A 26,855-nucleotide genomic window follows, 5' to 3' on the forward strand; every position below is an offset into this window, starting at 1 on the left:
AATGCTGGCGTGAAGATTCCGGATGCAGGTAAGAAGGTTGAAATAGTTCTTGGTTTTCACCTTTCTCTTCTCTTATTCCCTTACAGGTGTTCCAGGTTCGAGGCGGGCGTGGCCGGAGTCCAGGTGCAGGAGCAGACACGGTGAGCGTTCAGCTGCTGGGATGCAGAACAACGCGAAGCACGTGTGGTTGTCCGGGTGCGGCTTAAATAGCCTTGGAAGAAGTTCCAGGTAAGTATTCTTCCACAGCCCCACCCAAGTAACAAAATAGTTCCTTCAGAAAAATAGTCCCTCCTAAGCCTCATTTGGCTTGGTTCTTCATGCAGCATGGTCTGCATCAGGTAAGTGCACCAAACACTTCCCTTTATGAGCCTGGCGCCTATGGCGCCAGGACTGATGTCCAATATGAGCCTGGCGCCAACGGCGCCAGGACAGAGTCCAAAGCGCCCCTATAAAGGGCCGCTGGGCTTTTACGCGGGGGTGTGATGCCTGCTCCCGGGGGTGCTGGGCCTGGCTTGGTGCTCCGGGGGTAGGCATCATGACAGGGCATATCTAGAACAGGACGCATGCTGAGATCCTTTTTGGGTACAAGGAAGTACACTGAATAAATACCCTTGTTTACCTGAAGAATAGGGACAGCTTCTATGGCGTCCTTTCCCAGCAGTGCTTCCACCTCTTGAATCAGGATGTTTAGATGGTTCGGTGAAAGACGCCGTGAGCGTCTGAACTGTGGAGGTCGGGAGAATTCCACGCAATAACCGTGGGCGACCTTCGTTAAGACCCACTGATTGGAAGTTATCCCCTCCCATGCCTTGAGGAAAGATGTTAATCGCCCCCGATGGGAGGGGACCTGGACTTGGTGGTCATTTCTGACTCGAGGCCGTGGCTCCTCTGGGATTGGGGCCTCTGCCTCTACCCTTGCCGCGTTTCTGACCCCTTGAGGGATAGTAAGCAGGGCTTCCAGATATTTGGTTATTGTTGAAGCTGCCCATGCTGTAGTTGTGTTGACTGGCACAAGCTTGTCCTCGAAAGGACCGCCGAGAGTTATTACCCATCTGGGAAGAGGTTTTTTGTGTCATTTGTTGCAGAGACTTTAAGGTCTCATGCTGCTTCTTGGCTGTCTCCAACGCTTCATCAACTGCTTTCCCAAAGAGGTTTGACTCTTCGATGGGCATATTAATGAGGGAGGCCTGAGTTTCAGGTCTAAACCCTGATGTACGCAGCCATGCGTGTCTCTTCAGAAGAGTCCCTTGTAAAAGGGATCTGCCAGATGTTTCTGCAGTATCCTGGATGTTTTTAACCACATTCTGGTTAACCAGTTTTCCTTCCACAACAATGGCGAGAAGCTTGGTCCTGGCCGGTTTCGGGACCTCCTGAAGGCCTTCTTGGAGCAGGTTCCATTGGGCATCGGCATAGCTTGCTAATAGCGTAGTATTAGCAACCCGAATGGTATATGCAGCTGCTGACATGACACGTTTGCCTAGGGCATACAATCTTTTAGACTCCTTGTCCAGAGGTGATTCTCCAGTGGCAAGGGGTACCCCTGCCCTCTTACGAGTAGTGGTCACCACCAGCGAGTCCGGGATGGCATGCCCCTTGACATATAGGGAGTCGGAAGGAGAAGGCCGAAATAATTTTTCGACTCTCGGGTTCACGGCCCTTGTCTGGGCAGGTGTGACTAAAGATGGAGCTATCCGCCTTTTAACAGAGTTAAGGAGGGGAATGGATTGACTTGCCGGAGGTTTTTCCTTAATAATGCCCTCCACAAAATCCTGCTCAGGCAAAGCCTCTTGAGTGTCAATTTTGAAGAATTCTGCTGCTTTTTTCAACTTGGTGTTGAAAGCCATTTGGTCATCCACAGGGGAGGCCTGGCGAGCCGGAGTGGAAGGAGGAGAATCGATGCACAAAATATCAGAGTCCTGATCTTGACGTGACCAAGGATACTGTCCTTCTTGCTGGGTTTCCTCCTAGTTCTCCGTTGTCTCTTGTTGATCTTCTCCATAATTATCCAGAAAAGAGGATTTCTTCAGTATAAATGTCCCTGTATGTGTCCATGTGGGCCACGTCTTCCTGTTGGAAAACCTGAGGCTGAACATCTTGTATTTGAAGGTTAGGGTCTACCTGAGCCTTTTTCGGCGGAGGCTGGTCAGCAGAACTGATAATCTGCTCCAGCTGATCCATACATCCCTCAAACTTTTCAGTAGTCTATTTCGAGGACCTAAAAAAGCCTAGGTGGGGAGAAACAACGTTCTCCGCCCTTTGGCGTCGAGAGGAACTTCTCAGGGTGTCTGAGAGAGGCTCTTAACTATCCACGTAAGAGTCATCGGAATCGCGGCCCAAGTCCGTCGATACATTTTCCGAGGATTGGCCCATAACTTTCTGCGGGACCGGGGTAAGGCCCACCGCTGCTGCGATCCTACCGATGCTCTTCCGGATAGTAACCGAATCGTCGTGAGACAAAGCCTCTGACGATGTAGCGGTATCCAAAACGCCGTCCGCGGCACCAGAAGGCCCAGCAGTCGGAGTGCCGGGTAGAGGCCTAGTCGTAACTTTCAGGCCTATTGAGGCCTTGTAAATAGTCGAAGTTTCGGACGCCAAAACGTTGGCGCGTGTAGGTTGGGGAGTAGTGCCCTTATTAATTTTCGTTTGCCCAGTCGCCATGCGCTGATGCGGGGAAGGCTGTGGATCTACACGATCCGAGGGAACCATCAAGATTTTCGACGTACCGGTTGGCGCTTTCGCCTTTTTCGACGAAGGTGCCAAAGATGGCGTAGGGGTTGTGTGTTTAGTGCAATGTTTATGTACGCCCTTGCCGCCGGGTGTAGTCACTGTAGCAAGACCAGAGTCGAGCCTGGAATGGTCGGGGACGGGCGTGGCGGACCTAGAAGTGTCCACCTCAAGATCTATAACATCCGCATTGGACGTTTGGTCATCTGAAGTACCCCCGCCACTTTCGGCTGGTGTTGCGGTAGGGGAGGGAGGCGCCACGCGTGACATGCGTACGCGGCCCACCACTTTACACTACGATCCTTAAGGGTTTTAGGCTTAAGGAGCTTGCACGCCGAACACCGCTTTTCGTCGTGCTCTAGGGGGAGACAGGCGTTACATGTCCTGGGCCCGTCCTTCCAAGGATATCTGACCCTACACTTAGGGTAGAATCTAAAAGGAGTCCTTTCCATAGCCAAAGGGAAGGATGACCAGACCGAAAGGGAAAGAAGTGGAAAGGAGGAAAGACATAACAATATGGCCACCCCGAACCCACTCTCCCTACTGTATAGGTCGGCCAGAGGGCCCGACCACGTGGAAATCCGGTCACCAGATCTTAGGCGCTGAGACCACAGCCGTAGACGATTCCTCCGTAGTCTTCGTCGAAGATGTTCTTATTAGGCGAAGTGACTTAATGGGGCATAAACCGAGAATAAACAATGTCTCTAGTAAGAGCTCCGCAGTAGCGCGACCAGTTATCTGGGCGGAAAAAAACAATCTGAGGGACCTCGGTGTGTGAGGGATTTTGGGTACTACACACGTCACGATAGGGATAGGGTTACAGACACGCCTATGCCGACGTCCCCTTTCGGTCCCCGAAAGACAAGATGCAATACTCCGCAGTTACCACTGGATGTCAGACCATATGCACAGCATGTGATTCTAAGCAGATTAACAAGCATCAGATTAATAATATCACTCTATGCGGACGATGTACTCCTTTACGTCAGAGACCCCTATTTAAATGTGCCCTGCATGTTGTAGGTTCTGGACAATTTTTCTGCTGTCTCAGGCATACGGTTTAGTAGACAAAAATCTTGCCTGTTCCCATTAGCAGGCCTTAAGGGCATGAAGATCGAGGATCTCCCGGATGTTGGAATTCAGTGGCAACCAACCTCATTCAGGTACCTAGGCGTCACTGTAATACATTCCCCAGAGCTGATGCACAAACATAACACTGGAGCTGCACTAAAAACCTTGCGCAAGTCAATTGGCTTCTGGTCCAAGCTCCCCCTATCAGTAATGGGCAAGGCGTCAATTATCAAAATGATAGTCCTCCCCAGATTTCTTTACCACTTCCAAAACATCTACTATTACATCAAATCCTCATTCTTTCGTATACTCAAAACTATTTTCAAATGTTTTCTGTGGGGGGCCAGCAGGCATAGGTTAGCGCTGTCCACACTAACATTACCCTACAAAGCAGGCGGCATACAACTCCCAGATTTGGAACAGTATTACCTAGCCGCACAACTAAGTTTTGCGGCCCAATGGTTGTCTGACGACACCACAGCAGAAACTGGACTGCATCAGCACCTAATTAGTCCCCTACGCTTGAAATAACTCATCTGGGCACCACAGATATGCCTAAGCAATCCACCCATGTTGGTGGTCCTAGATCGGCAAATATGGCTTAGAACCAGGGCACTCTACACCTAAAACACTCATACTCCCCTGAGGTCCCAATGATCTCAGACTTATGCAAATCTAGCACAGATCAGATCCTGGGAGAGGAATGGGGTCTACACATGGGGGGACTTGTACGACGAAGGCATCTTTGGAGACTTCACATCGCTTCAGGTGGCAGACGGCGTGCTATGCAGACAATTCTTATGGTACCAACGAGCCAAGTGCACCGCACGTATAAAGTGGAACGAATGGCCTGAAGAGCCTGAGGCACACCCCTTCTGACTGTTAGGGAGAATTCTCTGTTTAGGCTGAATTTCCTAACCTAGTGAGTCCCCCTGCAGCTTTGCTGGATTTTTGGGGTTTATTTTTGTCTCCTGCCAAGAGTGAGACTCTTTTACCCTCACTCTTGGGCATGATTTGAGTGTGTTTCTTTGACTCTAGATGTGTTTAATGGGCTATGGGGTCTTTTACTCCATAGGGCTTCATGTGTTTTTGTGATATGTGTTACACAGCACCCTCAGTGCAGTAACACAGGGGTGTCATAGTGACTCCCCAGTATAGATTCCATACCCTGGGACTGACTACTGTCTCCCAGGGCCTGTAAAGTCACCATTGACTTTACTAGTCTTAAATTCTGAACAGAACCAGTGCAAACCATCATATTGTGGACGTACTGGCTGGGGCAATTCAATTGCCCCGGGGTCTGTTAGTCGAGGGGGCACGTCGCCGTCCCCCTTGATCGAGTTTTGGCTGGTGGCAGTGGATACTACTTTTTATATTCAACCGCAAATAATTCTCTATGGGATTTTCCCATTGTTCAAGGCTACTATCTTTATTTACGATAGCCTCGAACATACCGCCAGTTTATTTAATTAATATTAATTCTCCGGTTGGTATTTTTTGCCAAAGCTCGGTTCTAAAATGGCGTTTGTGTTCTCTTCTGTGACTCCAACCCAAGTCGAGCCCTTTGTTCCACTTTTTGGCGGGCTTCTCCACAGAAGCCCTCCAAAGTGGTGCCACTCTGTCTGGGGTACTTAGGAGGGGTGGAGGGGAATTTAGGCACCCTGGACTGAGTTGCCTAAGCAACTCAAGTCGCACTCCGTCCTGATTGGCCCAAGTGGTGAGCCGGCCGGCTCACCACGTAGCATGTTTGAGTGACAGCTAGGCTGAGTGAATGGGGGTTTGTTGCATAAAAGCAGGGCTTTGGGGACTGGAACATCAGAAGTCGCCACAGGACCTAAGAATCCGACGAGGGAGAAGCTGAGCCGACCTGCCACGACACCACCACCGGTGGAGCCCTGCTGGACTGCCTCACCACTTTTCCCAACGACAGAGGAGATCTCCCGCCGGAGAGTCTTCTTCCTTTGACTGGTGGGGATAACCAGTTTCACCATCTTTTCGCCTTCCCGACGTGTCTCGTGGCCGCCTTGCCTGTGCCAAGCACCCCGGCAACTGGAATACCACGTTTTACCACGACCGCAAAATAACAGGTAATACCTTTAACCGGAAAACTCCGCGGCTGGTTTCTTCCCTGGCAGTGCAACGACCTTCATCTTTCCTCCAAGTCGAGATCTTCTCTTCCCCTGGACGACGACGAGACTTGCATCCGCTGCCAGGAACAACTGCCACCGCTGGAGGATCCTTCCCACTTAAGGTACCGTGTCCCGCCTGGCTTCCCTTGCCACCGACTGTACGGGGTAGATTTAGCCCCCGGCTTTCGAACCTGGGTTAGCCTGGGACACCATGGCTAAACTTTCCTGAGCCTCTCTAAACTCTTTTCGAACTCTCTGCAAGACTTTCTAAGCCTAGTGTAACTGTGTGATCTTGGGCGCATTTGTGCTCTGCTCTCTCTAAGAGTGTGCCCAGCTTATGGACTTTGGCTCTCAAGTGACTTTTGCTATACTGCCTTGCTAATAGAGTTCTTAAGCCTTAGAGTGGTGTACCTTCCCATATTCTGTCTTTTTCCCTCCCTTCTTCATAAACTTATTGGAGTGCCATCTATAGTTAAGCGCTCACTTCTGTATGGAAATAAGTGGTGTTAACTAAGACTTCTCTGATAAGGAACAAGGGTTGTATATATTATAATAGTAATTGTGTTTAGAGTGTTTTACCATAAGAGTGCTGAAGTGTTTCAAACAGTGTGTTTTTAAATAAATAATTATATACATTGATACCAAAGCTCTGGTCAGTGTTTGCTTGTATTGTTGTATCTGAGTGCCTATTGTGTATACTTTGCATACTGCCTAACTCTTCTTGAAGGAAGTCTGACTGCTCAGCCACAGCTACCAGGTAAATCTGGGTGGTACAGACTGCTACCAAGTGGGTTTACTGCTAACACCTGTAGTCCTAAATCTTTTGCAGTGTTCCCAAAGGGAACTGCACAGGTTTCTGCCTAACACTGACATTGCTATACAACCTGGGGGACGCCTGGAGACTGATATCCCAAATATACAGCCAACTAATGGACAGACCTAACCCCTGCAGCGCAGATCTGAAAGAAGGAGATCACAAACAAAGAATGGGAGAGGGCTGTGGCGTTTCCCAAGGAAGTATCCAGGAATGCCAGGTTCAAGCTGATACAACTTAACGTGCTATATCGCACAAATATGACCCCACACAGAATAGCCCAGTTCAACAGGCAGGTCCCCCACAGATGCACGTGGTGTAAATTGGAAAACACAGACCTATGGCACATGTTCTGGAGTTGCCCCAGTGTACGTCACCTCTGGGCTAGAGGAGAGAAAACATGCAGGTCAGCTGCCATGACCGGACACGACTGGTCTCCTAAAGAATGCCTGTTGGGCACATTCCCCCATCTAGCCAAGATAAAACATGCAACTAAACTCATGGACCTGGCTTGCGTGTTAACAAAAAGAACCATCACACTGGCCTGGAAGCGGGCAAGTGGCCCACAACACTTGACATGGCACTGGGAAATGAAACGATGGGTAGAAGCAGAGACTCAGGCCTGGGAGGACAGAGTCCTCAGATCCCCAGACGCCGCAAGCATGGCACTGGATGCATGGAAAACCCTAACGCGAGAGTTGTTCCACCCTTCAGACGATAACCGCCTTGAACAAACAACCCTGCGGATCACCGACGCCCCACCCCCAGGATAGCTTACCTGGGTAGTGCGGCACACAGACCACCCACTCCTCTTCACCTCTCTCCTCTCCCCCCCCTCCCCTCACCCCTTGGCACCCCACTCGGGCCCTCCAGACGCCCACTGCACCTACCTAGCTGGAACAAGAACTACACTCCGGAGAACACAGCAGTTTAACTGTATTTTTTGGTTATATGCTGTGCTCAAACGTTACTATTGGTATGCAATTCTGATATGATGCTATGTCTGTAACAATAAGAAATGCAAATAAACAAATGTAAAAATAAATCAGCACTATTCCCACATATCAAATGAAATGTGGTGGGAAGGGCTAATGTCAGCAGAGAACTTGGGCATAACAATTGCAGCCATGAAACTATCGGAAGAAGCAATGATGACTAAATAATGATGAAGAATTGTAGCCTGGAATAAGAACTGCAAAGGATTGTACTTTTAAGTGCTTGATGCAATAATGTTAAAGGTTTATAACGTATTAACCAATAAAACATTAAAAAAAAAATAACTGAAACCACCTTAGGAAGGAATCCAGGCCTGACTTTGAGAGAGACTTTCTCACGAAAGAACTTCAGAAACGAAGGTTTGCAGCACAGGGCTTGCGCTAATCCTCCTGGCAGGTGTGAACGCGACCAAGAAGGCTGTCTTAAGGGATAACAGCCGCAAAGAACATGACTGCATAGGCTCAAACGGAGCCGGCATCAAGTAGGTCAAAGCCAGATTAAGATCCCAATCTGGGACAACAAAGGGTGTTGGCAGAAACTTTTTTAGAAGGCCCTTTAGGAACTAGTACATGACAGGAATAGTAAAAAAAGAACCTTGGTCAGGCCACCAAATACCCCTTGACTGTGGCAACCAGAAGGCCTAAAGAGTCCAGTGACAGAAGGAACCCCATTACTGTTGTGGTGAGGAACGAGATCGGGTTAAGTCTCGTGTTCCCTGTACCACACCTCAAATCTTCTCCACCTGCATGTGTACAAAGATCTTGTAGAAGGTCTGCGTACAGCCAGCAACACCTTAAGTAACTCCTATGAGAGGTCCCACTCATCATACCACATTCTGTCAAGAGCCACGCATGTAGGTTGAGGGAATCTGTGGACGGGTGAAGCACTCGACTCTCTGACTGGGTTAGAAGATCTGGACGCCGAGGCAAACGGTGAGGTGGACAGATGGTCCGATCCAGGAGATTGGAGCAACACTTTCTCCTCGCCCAATCCGGGGCGATCAAGATCATGATCGTTCGAAATCTCTTCAACTTCCTGAAAACCCAAAGGATGACGAGAATCGGGCGTAAGGTGTAGTGGAGAGGGAACCAACCACCTTATTTACCACCCCCCCTTTTTAGTACTGAGACTAGGAAGAGGAAGAAAGCAATGAAGGTGACCAGAAACGGGGAGCCAACCCTGCGTTCTAGTCTTTGAAAAATATTAAGCAACGCCGAGAAGTTTAAAGCTGAAACAGCTGATCAGCATAAGAGAAAGAGAGAGAGAGCGAGGGAGAGACTGAAACTGCTGGTTACTTGTTCTGACACCAGTCGGAATGCTGAAAGAAATCAGACTGTAAAAAGCAGCACAGAGGCTGACACGAATGGCGTGCAATGAGACCGAACCTAAAGAAGCTCACCGCTTTTTAGCCTTATGCAGCTGAAGCTGCACGGCGCAGAAAAAGGCAAAGCGAGGGCTAACTGGCTAACGGGACACACCACACACAGTCAGCGGATCGAAAAGGAAGGAGAAGGAAAGACTTGAGAAACACAAAAGTCGCCAGGTAAGCACAGGGAAAGTGAATGGGTTACTGGAGCACTTCAAGGTGAATGCTGTGTCGCAGAGCTCAAGATTGTCAAAGTGATACAATTAAAGAAACTGATAAGGATGCAAGCAATATTAAGACAGGCTTGGCGACCCAATATTTCAGAAGAGGAATTATTGTAAAATCAAACTTTGCTGAGAAAGGGTCGGTGACTCAACATTGGAAAAGCATTAATACGTGGATGCAAGAGAGTGATTGGAGAACAGAAAAGCCCTGGCAGGATAGTGAACCAGGCAAACAGTAATTCTGGGACACACACACATACAGGAAGGTAACGTAAAACAGTAGTGTGACATCATGACAGGAGAGTAAACCCAGTAAGAAGGGAAGTAAACCTGAACTTGTGAAACAGTGGCAAAATGGCCATGAGGCTGCCAAGTGCAGCTGTATTCTCCTCATACTGAGTCTTGTGTGAGGGACGGCCAGTAGGACCGCTGCCATGATACCCAATAGATGTCGGTACCACCAGGTCGATGTCACTTCTCGGGTGAGGAAGTGCGCAGTGGCCCTCTTGATGGCAGTAATCTTGTCTTCCGAGGGGAACACTCTCTCGGAGCTCGTATCCCAGATGAGGCCCGGGAAGGTCAGACTCTGCGTAGGCTGAAGCAGAGACTTCTTGAGGTTGATCGTAAACCCCAGGTCATAGAGTGTGTTCATAAGTGCAGAGGAAGTGTGGATAACCGCCTCTGGAGATTTCGCCCTGATGAGCCAGCCCTCCAGGTACGAGTAGATGTGGTGATCCTGGGCCCTGAGAAGGGCTGCCACTGCATTCATGATCCTGCTAAATACCCTGGGGGCTGAGTAGAGGCCAGAGGGTAGCACCTTGTTTTGGAAATGGCAGCCATGATCCTGAAGTGCAGGAAGGAGCGATGTGGTTGCCAAATCGGGATGTGTAGATAAGTGTCCTTCAGATCCAGGGAGCACATTCAGTCTCCCTTGTCTAGTGTCTCCACAATGAGTGCTGGCGTAACCATCTTGAATTTTTGGAGAGGGAGGGAGGGAGAGATTGAGGGTGGATAGGTCCAACACAACTCTCAAGCCAGCCTGGTTCTTTTGTATGGCGATAATCCTGGAATACAAGCCCAATCCTCGCTGGGACTTCTTCCAGTGCCTGGCTCTCGACGAGCGACCGAATTTCTGCCAACAGAGTTGCCGTTCCAATCTGTGGGAGTGGAGGGGAGGAGAGAGGAGAGGAAGGGACCCGTAGGCCGTACCCCGAGGATACTACAGAGAGGATCCAGGAGTCCGAAAGGTTCTGGTGCCAAAATTGCACGTCAAAAGCAAGCCTGCCCCTCACCAGAGACACGTGGACCCGAAGGTACGCATCATGCTTTCTTTCCCTCTGAGGCTGCTGCGGAGGAGGGGGACTGGAGAAAGCCCTTGCCCCCACCCCCATTTTGTTATTTGCACTGGTGGCGACTCGGAGAGCGGTCAGGCTGCCTCGACCTCTGTTCCTGGTAGCCCCGGAACCTGCCGAACGCCCACCCCTTGTCAGAGCGTTTATGCGACTGGGTGTATGCCTTGGGCGTGGCCTTCATTAGGATAAAGACTTCACAGTTTGCGGGCTGTTATTCTTTTTATCTAATTCCTCATCGGTGGTAGAGTGAAAGAGGAATGGAAGGTCCAATATGAGTTCCTGGACTTAAACTTAGTAGCCCGAAGCCAGGCAGTCCTTCTCATGTCCGGGGTGATGCATATGGCCCGGCCAGAGGTATCGATGTGGGCCACGGTGGACTCCATGATGTCCTGCGCTACCTGTTTGGCTTCTCCGAGGCCTGCCTTGAAGCGTTCTTGGCTTTGCATTGGAAGTTATGGAAGGAAGTCTGTTTTCCCGCCAAAGCCTTTGGCTAACGGCTGCCAGCATGGCATCCGCGTTGGATTGACGCAGGTGCAGAGGCGTTGGAGTACAGCTTCTTTCCATACACCTCCAAGTTCTTCTGCTCCTTGCCTAGCAGTGCCGAGGACGAGGTGGCCGAGGGCGACTGAGGCTTAGAGTAGAGTGACGCTGCAGCGATCACCGAAGAGTGCGGTTGAGGGTGCGCCAACAGCAAGAGTGGATCCCCCTCCATTTGCCTATACTTGGCGTCGAGGTGCCTATTGACAGGTTGCGCCAAGTGTGGCTTGAGCAACCCCTCCTTGGCCAAGACGACGACATCTTTCTGCATCGGGATACCCGTTCTGGTTGGGGATCGTAGGGTGAGGCCTTCTGCCAAGACCCCCTCCTCGTGCTGCTCTACCTCTGGTTGAGGAAGGCCCAATATTCGACCAAACCTGCAAGTCGTTTGTGGAAGGCTTTAGCTGACGACGGCGTGTCAGGGTCCTCCTCCTCATCTGTGTCCACCAGGGTGTTAGGCTAGTCCAGAGCAGGTGGAGGAGTGCTAGCCGCTGTGCGTTGCGGTGTAGAGACCGGAGCTGGAGGCTGGTGTGGAACCGCATGTACTGTGGGAGGCAGGGGAGCCAGAATCGAAGGAGGCAGCAAGGGCAGCACGGTTATCGTTGGGCCCTGTGGTGCCAGAGTCATAGGCGGAATGACTATGGGCGCCAGTGGAGTGACCGGAGGGAGCTCAGGGGTTAGCCTCAGCTCCAGGAACCTTTCGAAGAACCTGTCTTTGGAGGCTGAAGAGGTGGCAGGTGATATTGACAGAGTGGCTGGCGGTTGCTGGGGCCAGAGCGCACTCTGTGTTGGTTGCAGGGGGAACCTGCCCTGTGCTGCTGTTGGATAAACTGTAGGCCATGGAACTTGGTTGTCACCAGTACCACCTTGAAACTCATTCTCCCACCTGCTCCGTTCCTAGGAGTGGCATGGGACGAGCGCTGTCTGGCGAGGCAGCCATTTTGTCAGGCTTGGTGCCACTTGCCAAAGTCGTGGTGCATGGCTCCCTGGGCATGGCCTCCTCCAAGACTCTTGGTGGTGGAGCAAGATACCTACCCTGCACCTCAGGCCAGGGCCTGGAAGGCATATCGCCCTCAGCAGTATCGGCAGCATTGCACGTGCAGGTGCCCCCTCTGACATTAGGCTGGTATTTGGGCGTTGCCCCTCGGACATTAGGGAGGTATTAGGGCGTTGCCTCTCAGGGTAACACCCGGTAAAAGAACTTTGCAGTGCCTCAGCACTGCTTCTGGAAGGATCTACTGACCCCCTCGACCGTAAGGCCGGTAGCTGGACTAGCCTCAGTGCGTGTGCTGCTGTGAGAAACAGAGAGGTTCCTCCCGCTCGGGTACTTCCTTGGGAAGGAATCGCCCTTACAGGGTGCGATGGAAAACAGCGGCCCTAAATTGGGCCTCGATCTCTGTTTGACGAAGTTCTGGAAGTCCTCCGGTGGCAACCTTTCGAGGAGCTCCCTCAACCTAGCTAGACTGTTCTTCAGTGCATGTGGAGTCAGTGCGTTGCACACGGTACAACCTTCCCAGCTGTGGTCGGGGCCAAGGCAGCGGAGGCAAAGAGCGTGGGGGTCGGATGTAGGAAAGAGCTCCTCGCAGGCTGGTCACCTGCTGAAGCCCGCTGAAGTCGACATGCACCAGGCGCTGGAGGACCAAGTACGTGATTTAACAAAAAGAAGAGAAAAAGATAGAAGTATCTGTGGAAGAGCACGTGGTATTACATGGCCAAAGCCAAACCTGGGAACGCTGGTGAATCATCCCCTTCCAGTCGACGTGGAAAAGAGGACTGAGGTGTGGTGCCGGTGGACAGAGTCAGGGTAGCGCATGCTCCCAGGGCCGAAACCCCAGCGCGCCTCTAAATTTATTTTTTTCAAATATATTTTTATTTGCAGTTTTCAACAAGTTATATAAACAAACAATCCCCCCGCCCCTGCCCCACCCACGCCCCACTTCCCAACCCTCCTCCCCTGATCCAAGAGCACCCCAAGCTTGTGTTCACAGTTTGTAATCTAGACACTTCTATTATCGTGCGTCGTTGACCCGCCCCCCTGGGCCAGCCTCTCCAATAGACCACAGTGCCAGTCTTTCACAGGTCAGCCTCGTCTTGCTGCTGGATTATTCCAAGAAGCTCCATAGCCTTGGGGCACCAGGCCCGGCGAGCACCAGCTTTCAAATAAGACAGTAAAGTAGACCAGTCTGATATGAACCTCAAGTGATCCCCCTGAATCAAGTATTTGAGCCACTTCATGGCTAGTAATGACCACAGTTTGGCTATCCATTCATGCTCTTGTGGAGGCTCAATCGATTTCCATTTTCGTGCCAAATCCAGTGCTGCCGGCATCATCATCACCACATAGAGCTTGTGGGCTGCTTTAGTTGCAATGCCTTCCAGGACTCCGTTTAGACCTAGCATCTCCAGCCCTCTGTTCCTCCCACCCGTGACATCCAGGACTTGGGTAACCGCCCTCTGCACTTGTTTCCAAAACTGGTCAATTTTGGGGCAATCACACCAAATATGTGCCCAGGAGCCCACACTCCCGAACCCCCTCCAACATAGGCGCGACGTGTTCAGGAATATTTTGTTAAGCCCGATTGGGGTTAGGTGCCACTGGAGCATCAGTTTCAGCCAGATCTCTCTAATTTGAATCGGTCTGGTTAGTTTGGGAATCTGTGTCCATAACCTTTCCAATTCTGGTTCCTCTCATCTCCTGCCCGGTATCCCCTTCCCATTTCTTCATATAATTCCTGCTCAGTGGGGCTTCATCCAACTTGATATGTTTATAGATGGACGCCCAGAACTCCCCTGTCCCCAGAGTCATTGTCTAGGTACTTTTGAAAAGGGGTAAGGGGACGGGATCCCGGCCGCTTTACTGTAGGATGTGACAGCCAGTGCCTCAACTGGGAATAGGAACATCGCTGCTTCTCCCCTATGTCACGGTCCTTTTTAAACTGCTCAAATTGTTTGACATTATCTCTGTCAAACATGTCTCGTATTAACCGGCAAACCCCCTGGTGCCAGAGGTCAAAAGCTGATGGTTGGCTATACCCTGGGGTGAACTGCGGGTTGCCAAACAGTGGTGTGTAGAGGGAGGGTTAGGAGGTAAAGTGCGCCCCTTTTATTGCTTAGTCCCATGCATCTCCTGTCGTCGAAGTTATGCTGCAGTACATTCGGTGGGATCTATCCGACCTCGGTAACCACAGCATCCCCTCCAAGTTCCCTCCCACCACTGCTCTATCCATCGGCCTCCAGATCTTTCCCCTGTTGTCCTTTTGCCAGTCCCTGATGACCCGTATTTGAGCCGCCAAATAATAGGCCCTGAAATCCGGCTCTCCTAGGCCCCCGGGTTGTCAAGGTTCTCATTAGCTTTGCCGCCACCTTCGGGTGCCTCTGATTTCAGATGAAACGGTTGGTTATTTTCTGGATATTTTGGAAGAAAGACGCTGGGATAGGTATCGGGAGGGCCGTAAAGAAGTATAGCAGCTGCATTAAAATGACCATCTTTAACATGTTAATGCGACCCAGCCATGATATCGACAGGGGCCCCCAGTCGACCATCTTGGTTTTGAGCTTCTCTAAAAGCGGTGGGTAGTTTGCCTGATATAGGTCCCCTACCATATTGGTCAGGCGTATTCTCAGGTACTTCAAAGATTTGGCTATCCATCTATAATTGTACACCATCTTAAGATCTTGCTCAGCACATTCCGACAAAGAAAGGGAGAGGACTTCGGATTTGTGCATATTAATGTTTAGACTTGCCACGTGGCTAAACCGGTCTAGTTCCCTGCCCACCGCCTGCAGAGAGGTGACGGGCTCAATTAAAGAAAATATCATGCCGTCTGCAAAGGCGGCCACCATATGGGCACGGCCGCCGAAAGGAATCCCCTTTATGTCTTCAGCTGCCCTTATAGTTGCCAGAAATGGTTCGAGATGGAGGGCATAAAGAAGCCGAGATAGTGGGCACCCCTGTTTAGTGCCCCTTCCTACTGGAATTGGGGCTGAAATTTGACCGTTAATAGCCAGACGGATGTGTGGGTTTTGATAGTTGGCACTGACCTGATCGATAAAGTTGGGTCCGAAGCCCATCTTGACCATGGTGGCAATTAGAAAACCCCACTCCACCCGATCAAATGCCTTCTCTGCGCCTATTGCTAGCAGTAGGGCTGGCAATTTCCTTTTCTGGATCTTTTTCTATAAGGTGTACTAATCTTCTTACATTGTCGGATGTTTGTCTGCCTCTAATAAACCCCGACTGGTCCGGGTGTATCAATTTGGGAAGAATCGCATCAAGCCGGTTAGCTAATACTTTGGTGTGAATTTTAGCGTCCACATTAATTAAGGCTATTGGACGATAGGACCCACAATCAGTCAGGTCTTTGCCCTTTTTGTGTATTAGGATTACTTTTGCCTCGTCCATAGTTTTGGGGAGGGCCTTGGTGGTACTGATATGGTTAAATAGATTAGTGAGGTAGGGAATTAATACTTCTTTGTATGTCTAATACAATTCGGTTACAAACCCATCTGGACTTGGGGATTTGTTGTGAGGTAGGTTATTGATTACTTTCCTAACTTCGTCTGATGTTACCTCACCCTCCAAGTATTCCCTATCTTCCAACAAAATCTGTTGGAGATCGATCGTGTCTAGATAGGTCACCTGATCTCGGCGGGACGGATCGTTGGAGCTATATAGAGCAGTACAAAATTTAAGGAATTCCCTTTCTATGTCTGTATTATTAGTGCACACATGGCCTCCCTCCCCCTTAATTTTTAAGATAGTTTTGTCGCCTACCTCCCTCCTCAGCATTCTGGACAAACGGCGGTCCGATTTATTTGCTTTAATATAGTATCTTTGGCACAGAAGGAGGAGGTTGCGCTCCGCCGCTCTTGTTTGTAGGAGATTCAGCTGCCCTCTCACTGACCTAAATTCTCTTAACGGCCGCTGACTGTTTGGAGCCTATCTGAGCCATTATTCTTTTGAGTCTAGCTTCCAGTTGCTGCTCCTCCAATCTCAACTCCCGTTCTCTTCTAGCTTTAATAGCTATGATTCTCCCTCTAATAGTGGCTTTAAGTGCATCCCACCAAACTTGCGGGGCCGTATCATCCCAGTGGTTAAGCTTAGCGAACTCGGTTATCTCTTCCTCTAAACTCCTTGACTAGGGTATGGTCTTTAAAAAAACAAGACCAGATATCTCCACTGCCATAGGCCCCGGGGCCCCGGGGCCCCCGTGTTCTATAAGATAAGGTTAGTGGAGCGTGATCGGCTAGAGTGATTGCCCCAATTGCGATGTCCATTGCTCTCCCTACCAGGGACTTGGACACCCATATGTAGTCAATACGTGAAGGTGACCTGTGTGCATGCGAGTAAAAGGTGTAGCCCTCAGTGTCTCTTTGGAGTTCCCGCCACGTGTCCACTAACGCCAAGTCTTGGAGTTTCTTTATGAGATCCCCTGAGGGTTTCCCCTGCGAGCCCCATGCGGATGAGCTCCTATCTTTCGAGGGGTCCCAGGCCAAGTTGAAGTCTCCCGTTAGTAGGATCTGGGTCCCCGCAAATTTCCCGTCTCGTGATAATATTTTGAATGAACGGGTCCTGAGCTTGATTAGGTGCATAGAGCGTGGCTACCGTGAAGGACTGCCCCCTTCCCTCCAATGACACCGCTAAAAACCATCCCTGCTTGTCTTTCTGCATCCCCATGAGTGCTAAATCCAACCCATCTTTCTGGGCGATCAAGACTCCCCCTTTTTTGCTAGCTTGTGTGGCCTGTATAATTCTTGAGTAACCCCGGAATTTTACCTTCTGAGTATCTCTGGTATGTATGTGGGTCTCCTGCAAAGTTACAATATGCGGCCTCTAAATTTAAAGGGGAAAAGGGTTCCGTCTCCCGTCCCTACAAAGGGACGCCCATACAGTATGGAGAAAAGGGGACGGAACGTAAGAGTATTCTCTGCTTATTTTACACTGCACTCTTCACTGTACAGTGAAGTGTAGTAGGGATACTTTGTGTCCCTATAACTTTGTTTTCATACCTTGTAGTTACTTGCATGATGTATCAAAAATGGGCTGGTGGCAGCAGATCTTTCTCTACAATGTTTCTTTTAAATGTCTATTGCACTTTTGCATTTTACCCGTTTAATGCCTTTTAGAGTACCATATGCTCTAAAATAGATGTAGCACAAGATTGTTGCCTTCCTTTACCCAACTTGCATTTTGGCTTTTTTCCTGTCCTCTTAGGGCCAGATTTGCTAAGTATGGTAACACCTTTCCCGGGGAAAGCTCCAGCTCTCCCAGGCAAAGCGGCATTATGGGTTTGTGGCCGGATGTGGGAGCTGGGACTGTCTCGCCCCAGTCCAGATCCATACCAAAGTGTGTCTGTTGCTGGGCAGATGCAGTGGCCAGAGGCTATCCGTGATTGGGCATGCCCTGCTGGTTTGAATGGTGCAGATTCCTACCAATGGTGGACTCCAGCTCAAATCCTAGATAAAAGGATGACTTTTGCAGCTATTCATCATATTGTTGTTGCTGCTGCTGAAGACTTGGAACTCTTTGTTGGAGACAACCTGCATTGCCTTCTTAGACCGTCTCAGCGAAGCCCTGCTCCTTTGCTGATCTCCAGAAGGCCTTCACCTGCTTTAACCATGGACCAGTGGGAACAACCAGTCTTGACCCCTGCATGAGAAGCCTGACCTTAAAAGCCTTTTAAAGTATCCCAGACCCATCCAATGGGCAGACCAGCTTCCTTGTTGGCTAATTTGCTGCATCTGTTGCCGTTCGAGTTCGGGGATTGGGACTCCTCAGTCCCCTGACTTGTAAAGTGAACCAAGTGATTTCTCCCTCGAGCCATGGAGGGGCCTTGCATGACCCGCTTCTTTGCTTATGCCACAGGGGTTGTCTTCTGCCATTTCCTCAAAGTGGCCATTACTGATGTCCGATCTGCATCATGTCCTCGGGGGTCGCTGAGGTCACCAACAGTGAGGTGGTCCTTTCTTCATCATGCCAGGGTTGACCAGCTTTCCAGTCAAGGAACCGTCCCGCTAGAGTGCAGACCTGCTGAATCGCCAGACCTCCATCCCCATGCCAAAAGTGACTTCTGCACCCACGTCTCCATAACCTCTTTCATAAGAACCAAGACACAGGGCACAAAGTCCCAGCGATTTCAAGGGGATGCCAAAGTGGTTCCTGAGTGAATCGGAGTACAAGTAAACATACCTGTTCCTACCTCTCCCCCCAACCCTATAGGGTTTAACGGGCAGAAAGTCCTTACCCTACCTCTCCCTTGCGTGACAGATCAGTCAAGTTCTGAACAAGGATCCTCCCCTGGGCATCTCTAATTGGCCTAGTACTTTGAAACACATACAGAGTTTTGTTAGGGAAGGACTTCGCAAGGTGTACCACTAAATTTTATAAGACTGTCTATGCTGTCTCTAACACCTTTTTTTGTACAGATTAGTGCTTTCATTTGTTTCTTAAATTGTTCTTTATTCACATGCTTGCTACACTATCATTATTAAGATTGTTTTAACTGTGTTCAAAAGTAAAGGGTTAGCGCTCAGGAACCAGAGCACCTCAATAGTAATATATTATAATAATGTATTTTTAGATGATACTTACCTATGTGTTTTAATTGCTAAGAGTTTGTTGTGAGACAGGCCTGGTATCAAGAGAGACACACACTCAAAAGTAATAGTTTGAAAACCTTTATTGAACTTTGTTGGGTTGGTGTAATGCCTAAGTGCCTCTAACTCCAAGCGGTTTGTTCCCTCAACAGATGTATCAAAGGGCAATCGAATTCTAAGTCCAAAACCAAAATCCATCTGTGTCACAACCTAATCTTGCCCTCACTCTTAAATAGGATGTGATCGGGTGTCTTAAAGAAAAAATTGTGGCTCAAAAGAAAATGCAAACCAAGACTGGCTTCAGGTAGCCTTACCATCAAGTGCAGTTCTGCCAGTTTAAAAAAAAATAGTTAAACTTAAAAGGGTTGTCCTTTTAAGTTGAACCTTCCACATAGGGCTCTTGCAGTAAGTCAAAGTTCCCAATGTTTCTTAGTCTCTTGGGGTTCCGTTCCCCAAGCTTCGATCCTTACAGTTCCAAACAAAAGGACACAGTTCCCGTTAGGCCTCTTAGGGTTCCCTTCCCCAAGTCTAGGCCTCTCCTGCAGGGTTTAAAAGTTTTTTGTGGACCTCTCAGGGTTCCCTTCCCCAAGCTCAGGCCCCTCTTGTCTTAAATAAAAGTTCACCATGTCAGGATGTACCTTTCAACTCATAGTTCTTTCATGTGCAGTTTCAGAGACTTTCGAAAACGCCAGGTTTTTTGCTTCTATCCTGCGCAACCACTCCGACTTCTGGCTCCTCTCTTTACACTTTGAATCTTTCTTCTGGCACCTTTCTCCTCCGGTGCTTTTTCCAACCTGCTCTTGTTTCTCTTTCATCTTTTGTTACTTTTGCACCCTTGCACCTTCTTTCACTATTTCCACTTTGCTGTGCACACTTGCACTTTCTTTTTCCTTTATCGTGCCTCTTGCACACTTCACCTGCTTTGCTGTGCCCCTGGCACACATTTCTCACTTAGCTGAGTACTCTTGTACCTTCCTTTTCCTACTTTCGGGTCGCTCGTGACCTCTTCCCTGTTTCGGGATGCTTGCACCCTCTCTGCTTTCCACTCTTGTTTATCCTGCTTTCGGGTTGCTCGCACCCTCTTTCCTGCTTTCAGGTCGTTCACACTCTTTTCATTCCCTCTTCGCTTCTTTCTTGGTCATCGTGCCACCAGCGCACTGTTTTCTCTGGTCTTTCTCACTTTCCGATTAACATGCTGCTCACATCTTTCATTACTTTTTCCTCCCGCTCCAGCCACCCGCACCCTACTAAGTTTTTCTCTCTCTCTTGCTGTCTGAAACTCACCACGGTAGTGCAGCGCTGGCGAGCAGGTCCGTGGGATCTGTAGATTGAGGTCAGAGTCTCACCAACTGCCCCTCAGCCACCCTTGTGACCGGCTCACGTCACAGGTGAACAAGCACTGGCCTGGACGCAGCCAACAGTCTACAGCACACCTCACTCCGGCTCCCTGGAGATATTGCTCCCTCGCAACGTCTCAACCCCCTCTGACACACTGGGTCAGCGTCTAGGTGTCCCGCTCTCCTCTGGATCTTCCAGGCTTCTATGGCTGCACCTTCCTGCTCCCCTGCTTCCACGTTCCAACCAGAAAGCCCAACTCGCTCATTTTCCTTGGCAGAACCACTGCTTTTATTTCTGAATTGAGAGTCAGGTGTGTGTGGTTAAGGTGGAATGCCTGGCCCTGCCCGAATCCATTAATGGGACAGCCTAATGGTAAAGTGTAGTAAGCCTCGTTCTGCCTCCCAATGTTATTCCTATGGTTAAACCTTACTACTCTTGGTCACCTCTTGCTCGTCCCACTACTTGTTGGAAATGCGGAGGGGGACATGGAATGGGGCTGGAAATATCCCATTAAAAATGAGGGAGAAGGTTTTAAGGTGTATTGGGGAAGGGGGAATAATACCATGTCTCATTCTTGGGTGTTCTCCCAATCCCTTGTGACACTCCACTCAGGTGATCCTACCTTGCTTAATACATTTTGCCCAACTTGTGTTATTAAGAGTGTTCTGGGTGTGCTTAACTGAAACCTTCACCAATCTCAGACTCTCCAAACTCTAAGCCTTGCTGCTCAGTCACACTACTCTGATAGAGTTTGGCTAGACATTAGTGCCTTTCCCTCTTCACCAGACTAGCGTGGCCCTCTCAGAACCTGTCCACAGGGGTGATTCTAAATAGCCATTTTAGGAGTGTTGAAAGCTTGCAGTAATGTGCTGCTACCAATGCACCTAGGTGTGTACTTGAGGGTTGAACTAAAGTCGAGATCACAAAGATCCTCCATACTTCAAACCCAAATTTGTTTCTAGAGAAGATAGGATATGGAGAAGGGTGGAGAAAAAGATGCTCAGAAGCAGCGCTCCAGGGATACAAATGAAGCAAGAATTATCACAGTCACATCAATATATTTTAGAGTTGCGGTCTTTTCAATACTTCCACAATGTTTCTCCTTGATGCTTCCCTAAAGCAGGATTACCAGCCATCTATCTTTGTGGCTTAAACCCATTCATTATTTCATTAGGGCTGTCACTCTAAATAAATCATTTGTTCACTATCAAGTACGCTGTATTAAATGCTTATGCAGTGATGTTACCTTGTACTTAGTTAGCAACCATCATGAAATTCAATCTTTTCCACTTACTTTTTCCTCTAGAAACGTCTTCTGACATCCTTCTAAATATTCATTCTGTTCTTCTGTGACATGGACGGTCCACGTGAGAGGTACCTAAATAGAGTGCACACTTAGTTCTCTCACAATGCTAAAAATCACAACAGTTCTAGCTTTGCATCTGTTATCCAATGACTTTGGAACATTCCATTATGCAAAACTGTTTCTAGCTATCTGGTTACTGCCTTGATCCCAATCAGCATCACTACATTACCATATGCATGTTCACACAGCTCCCTTTCCTTAAGAAAATCAGGATATCTTTAATTTTTATCCTACATTAGATAGAGGCCTTACATTTAGCACTGAATTATGAGTCACTTCTCCCATCACACACACACACACAGCTGGGTTTCCACTGTCCTATCTGTTAATTGTAGTTTTATCTTCTTGACCCTCAGAATTGTGTCTTCCCCTCAATTTAGAGTTATGTTCTATTTCATCACAGAATACTTGCATCAGGAGATGCCCTTTTGCCAACTCCTAAGCACCAGCAGTTACAATTAAAATGTCTACAATTTCTGTGATGATTCTAATGAGGTCATCACTCCTTTCCCTGAGATAGCCTACCCCTATGTGGCCAGGGGACAGAAGCTGCTAACTGATCCTGACCCTGTGGGCAGCTATATGAGGGAGGACCACTGGTGGGGAGGTAACCCTCTGGGAAATGACATGACATCATTAGGGAAAATGACATGCCCTTAATTCCTTAAACTCTCCAGTGGACTCTCAGGACTCAATGGTCTCAATTCTCAGGCAGGATGTCAGATCTCCTTCAGGTCCCAGAGTCGCTCAGGATCTCCTGTGGTGGGCCTGCAAGGACAACATTTTGAAGGGAGAACCAGACTAGCTCTAAAAGCCTTTCTGCCCTCTGTGAGGGCAAAGAACGGCCTGATAATAACAGACAACACAGTGGCCATGTACTACTCAACCAAAGAGGAGGTGTACCACTGTGCAGAGAGGCTATGCAGCTCTGGTTCTGGGCAATTCAAGAAGGAATCTCCCTATCGGCAGTTCCCCTAACCGGAGAGGAGAACACAGCGGTGGACGCTCCGAGCAGGCAGAGCACATTCTCCCACGAGTGGGAACTATCCCAGGAAGTCCTTCAAGAGATCTTCACCCTTTGGGGAACCCCTCAAGTGGACCTGTTTGCGACCAGTGGGATATTTGTGCGGCTGCCACATGGTCGTCCATACACACAGTTACCAAACATTACAATCAGGACTCTTCCTCAAGTCGAGAAGTTTTATTTGGAAAGGCAGTGCTACATTCTTTAGACACAGACCTAACCTGCCCGCAGTAGAATTGTCCATGTGATTGCAGTCTTCGCTCTTTCAGGAGAAGTAACTGTCGGGTGTGGGTTATCCTACACATGCTTTAAAAACAGAAATGAAGCCAAAGGTTGCTGCGCGCGTTATACTATCAATGACTTTGACATTGAGATGGAGGACTCTGAGGGACATTGAGTCGACTGACCTCGACGGGCAGCGCCTTTTGCAGGAAAGAACTTCTGAAACAGCTGAAGCTGGGTATGGAAATATCATAAAATGAGGAATACTTGGGAGAAAACAATCCATTCAAAGGGTTCCCCCGCCGTAAGGTTGCTGCACCTGTCCAAGAAGCAATGGTCGTGGACCACCTGTTGGACACAGAGAAGATCCAGGAGTGCTCCCAGATACTGAGACCACTGGTCCCTCAGGAGCCACTAGAGGGATATCATACACAGTTTGGCCTAAGGCACTAGGAAAATACAGGAGGCCATGAGACCTGAGGCAGAAAGCTGCTGGTAAGGTGGCGTGGCTCTGAAACAAATGCACCATCTGGGCTATGTTGCCAACTCTCGCCTCGGGAGGAAATGCCTTCGCTACCTAAGTATCTAGAATTGCTCTGATGAACTGGAGCCTTTGAAATGGTGTCAAATGGGACTTCTTCAAGTTGAGGGGGAAGCCCACCCTGTGCAGTAGTAAGTAAGTGTCCGCATGATGAGACAAGACTAGCCCTGCTGACTTCCCCATAATCAGCCAGTCATCCAGATAAGGAAATAAATCAATCCTGGATCTCCCAAGGTGAGCCGCAACTACCGCCATGAGCATGAAGACCCCTGGAGTGGAGATCAACCCAAAGGGGAGCACCTTGAACTGATAGTGCTTGTCTCCTATTAAGAACCTTAGGAACGTCCTGTGCTTGAGATGGAAATAAGCGTCTTGCAGTTTTATTGACTCCAGCCAGTCCTGAAGTCCGAGAGCGTGGAGACTTTCTGTCAACGTCACCATCCTGAATTTGTCTTTCCTCAGGAACTTGTTTAGAGCCCTGTGGTGCAGAAAGGGACAGAGACCTCCTCCCTTTCTGGGCACTAGGAAATACCAGCCCGATTATCTCTGTTCAGGAGGTACCTCCTTCCACGGCACCCTTTGATAACAGGGCTCTCAGCTGTTCCTGGATCTTTTCTCCTGGGTTGGATTGAGGGTAATGGGGGGTCTGTCCGCAGGTCTTTTTAGAAAGGGCAAATAACCCCACCAAATGAACTGCAGGGCCCAGGCATCAGAGGTTATCTCCAGCCACTGGGGCCAATGCCATGCCAACCGTTCACCAATCGGTGCATTGTGAGAGGGGAAATAAAAGCAGTTTAAGGGTCACAGGCGTTCCCACCACTGCTGCTGCTGGTTGGCCTCTAGAAGCCCCTCTGCCCCTTCCAGGACACAGGAATCACCTCTGCTCATGCATGGCTTGTGGGAGCTGCGCCTTCTTACCATAGGGCACGTAACGCAGATAGCCTCTGCCTCTGTAGGCAAAGCAGAAGGCAGGCTTGGCCGGCTGTGCAGCTAGGCCCTATGTCTTAGCAACAATCTTGGATTCTTTCAACTTTTCCAATGATTCGCCAGCTTTCTGACCGAAAAGCATGTCTCCCTCAAAGGGCATGTCCAGCAGCCTGTTCTGAACATTCAGAGAGAAGCCAGAAGTGCTCAAGTAGGGCTGTCGCCTCATTACCACTGCAGAAGCCATAGATCGGCCAATGCAGTCTGCTATTTCCAGGACCGTTTGCAATGACTGCCTGGCTACTTCCTTCCCATCCTTCACTAGATGTAATAATCCGTCCTGCATAGAACCACAGGGACGTATTCAGCAGCATGCTCCACAGCTTTCCACCAGATGAAGAAATATTTAGCTAATCCACAGGCTATGTTGGTGGCTTTGAGAGCCATGCTGCCGGACGTGAACACTTTTGTGGCCAATGCGTCCAACCTCTTTCCCTCCCTATTTTTTATTTTTTTTATTTTATTTGATTCAGCTGAAATAAATCAACCTTTCAAAATGTATACATAATAATAACATATTAAAAATGTATATTACAAATATATAAAAATGATGCACAATCAAAACATTCTTCATCAACCACAACAAAAGAATAAGGAAAAAAAGGAAATGAAAAAGTGCAATTCTATACTACATTGACCTTTAAGATAGAATTCATGTATTTCCAAAAACTAAGGCTTCACTTGTCGACAACGTGTCCAGATTCAAACTTAACAGAAAAATAATTGTTGCAATTTGTATCGACATGTATGTGGAACTCAAAATGACCATCCAGCATTGGTCGACCTTCAAATGACCTAATGATGTACTGTGTCTTGAAAAGTGAATCGCTCTGCGATCTCTCAATGCACCACACTCTGATCAAATGAAATAAAGTTTCAGGCGTACCACGGATCAAACAAAAGCAACAATAGTTTGCGATTAGCTTGTAAATCCTTGGTGATCCATAGATTAAATCGTAGTAATATGCCTGTGCGATATTTCAATGCTGGTGCTCTCACCAAGTATGGTGGCAAAGTGCGTACTTTTTTGGGGGGAAACCTGGATAGGTCACCATCTATATACTGGAGACACAGTTCTCTTGTTCTGATCCAGTCCATCTCATATATCTTGGCTTTAGCCTTATCAGGGTTGGTAAGCAACAATTCAATAGAAACATGCGCATTGGCCAAAACTTGATAAACTTTCACTTTCCAAGCAGTCACAAAACTATGTTTTACAGAGAAAATGTATTGAGTTAGAGTTTTTAAGATGACCAATAACTCTTTGGACAATAAACATTTCCTGAACAGCGCTGTAATGCGCCAGTGATAAAGTGCCTGGAGAGAAATCAACCCCAATTCAAATCTCATCCAGGCGCCTGAAGTGCATTGTGGCAGATGTAAAATATGCCTCCAAAATTTGGCCTCCCATTTGTCAAACTGAAAAGGCAAATGAACTGATAAGGTTTCAAGGCCATATAGTGAACATGGAACTGCCTTCATATTCCAAAAATGCCACACTGGTTTAATAGAAAATTTGCCATATTTATGCATGATTATTTTTGCCTGCGAAATTGCAGTGGCTAATTTGGATTCTACTCCTCCTATCTGGCCTCTGGCATATAGGTTTCCTTCAAAGGTTATGCCTAAATATGTGTATTGGGAAACCACTAACAGTGAATTGTGATCGATAGACCAGACAAATAATTTGTTCCCAACTCTTTTCGGCCAGTACATTACTACCTGGGTCTTGGCAGTGTTAACTTTTAGTTCATTTTGTTTTGTATAGGTTTCAAAGGCCGATAGTAAGTTCTACAGGACCCTCTGAGTCTTTGAAATCAGGACAAGGTCGTCCGCATACTTTAGTGTTTTTATCTGTTGCTCATTAAACTTGGGTGAATCTGAAATCACATTGTCAAAAATATCTCTGGCAGCGTGGATAAAATAATTAAATATTGTGGATGCTAATAAGCACCCTTGCTTGAGTCCTCTGGCAGTGTGAATGGCCTCTAACAAAAGACCATCAAGAGTCAATCCAATTCGGACAGTAGTGTCGGAGTGCAAGGCATGGATGACATCGGATAACGTAGAGGGGCACTGGTCTCGGGTTAATTTCGCCATCAAAATGACACGGGAGATCGAGTCGAACGCTGCATGTCCAGATCTACAAATGCAAAAAAGACTGGCTGTTTTATCGACTGGCATTGTGCTTTGATGGCATTCAAGCAAAGGAGATTGATGTTAGTGCCCATGGCAGCGACGAAACACATCTGTTGAGGATCGCGCAGCTGATGTCTCAATGTCCAGGCATTAAAGTCTCGTAGGATCAGTTTTGTAAAAAAATTCCTGGGAGCACCCAATAATGCTATCGGATAATAATTTTGGGGAAGACTATGAGTGCAGCAAGGTATATGTCGACCATCTGTTTCAGTTCTGTCATTACCACTTGATTTTGTGTGCTTTCTGTAGAGCAAGGTATCAGGTCTGATGCAGAAAATATAACTGATTTCTTGACCGCTTTGTTAGAAACAGAGGCCTTTTCCGTGCGCTCTTTTTGTTCAATGATATGAACTAGATCATTAAGAGGAAAAT

General features: G+C 48.4%; 1 protein-coding gene across 4 annotated transcripts in view; it reads right to left on the bottom strand.

Annotated features, from left to right (window-relative positions):
• LOC138514136 (zinc finger protein 420-like) overlaps positions 1-26,855 on the bottom strand; it is a 1,401,466-nt gene that overhangs the window by 565,448 nt on the left and 809,163 nt on the right. For all 4 annotated transcript variants that reach the window (XM_069629436.1, XM_069629435.1, XM_069629434.1 and 1 more), the window contains one exon: positions 21,442-21,525. In XM_069629436.1, the coding sequence (XP_069485537.1) occupies positions 21,442-21,525 (84 nt within the window). The remainder of the gene's footprint in view (positions 1-21,441; positions 21,526-26,855) is intronic.

The sequence above is a fragment of the Ambystoma mexicanum genome, chromosome 12, assembly GCF_040938575.1.
Source record: "Ambystoma mexicanum isolate Mex_15411 chromosome 12, UKY_AmexF1_1, whole genome shotgun sequence".
Classification (NCBI taxonomy): domain Eukaryota; kingdom Metazoa; phylum Chordata; class Amphibia; order Caudata; family Ambystomatidae; genus Ambystoma; species Ambystoma mexicanum.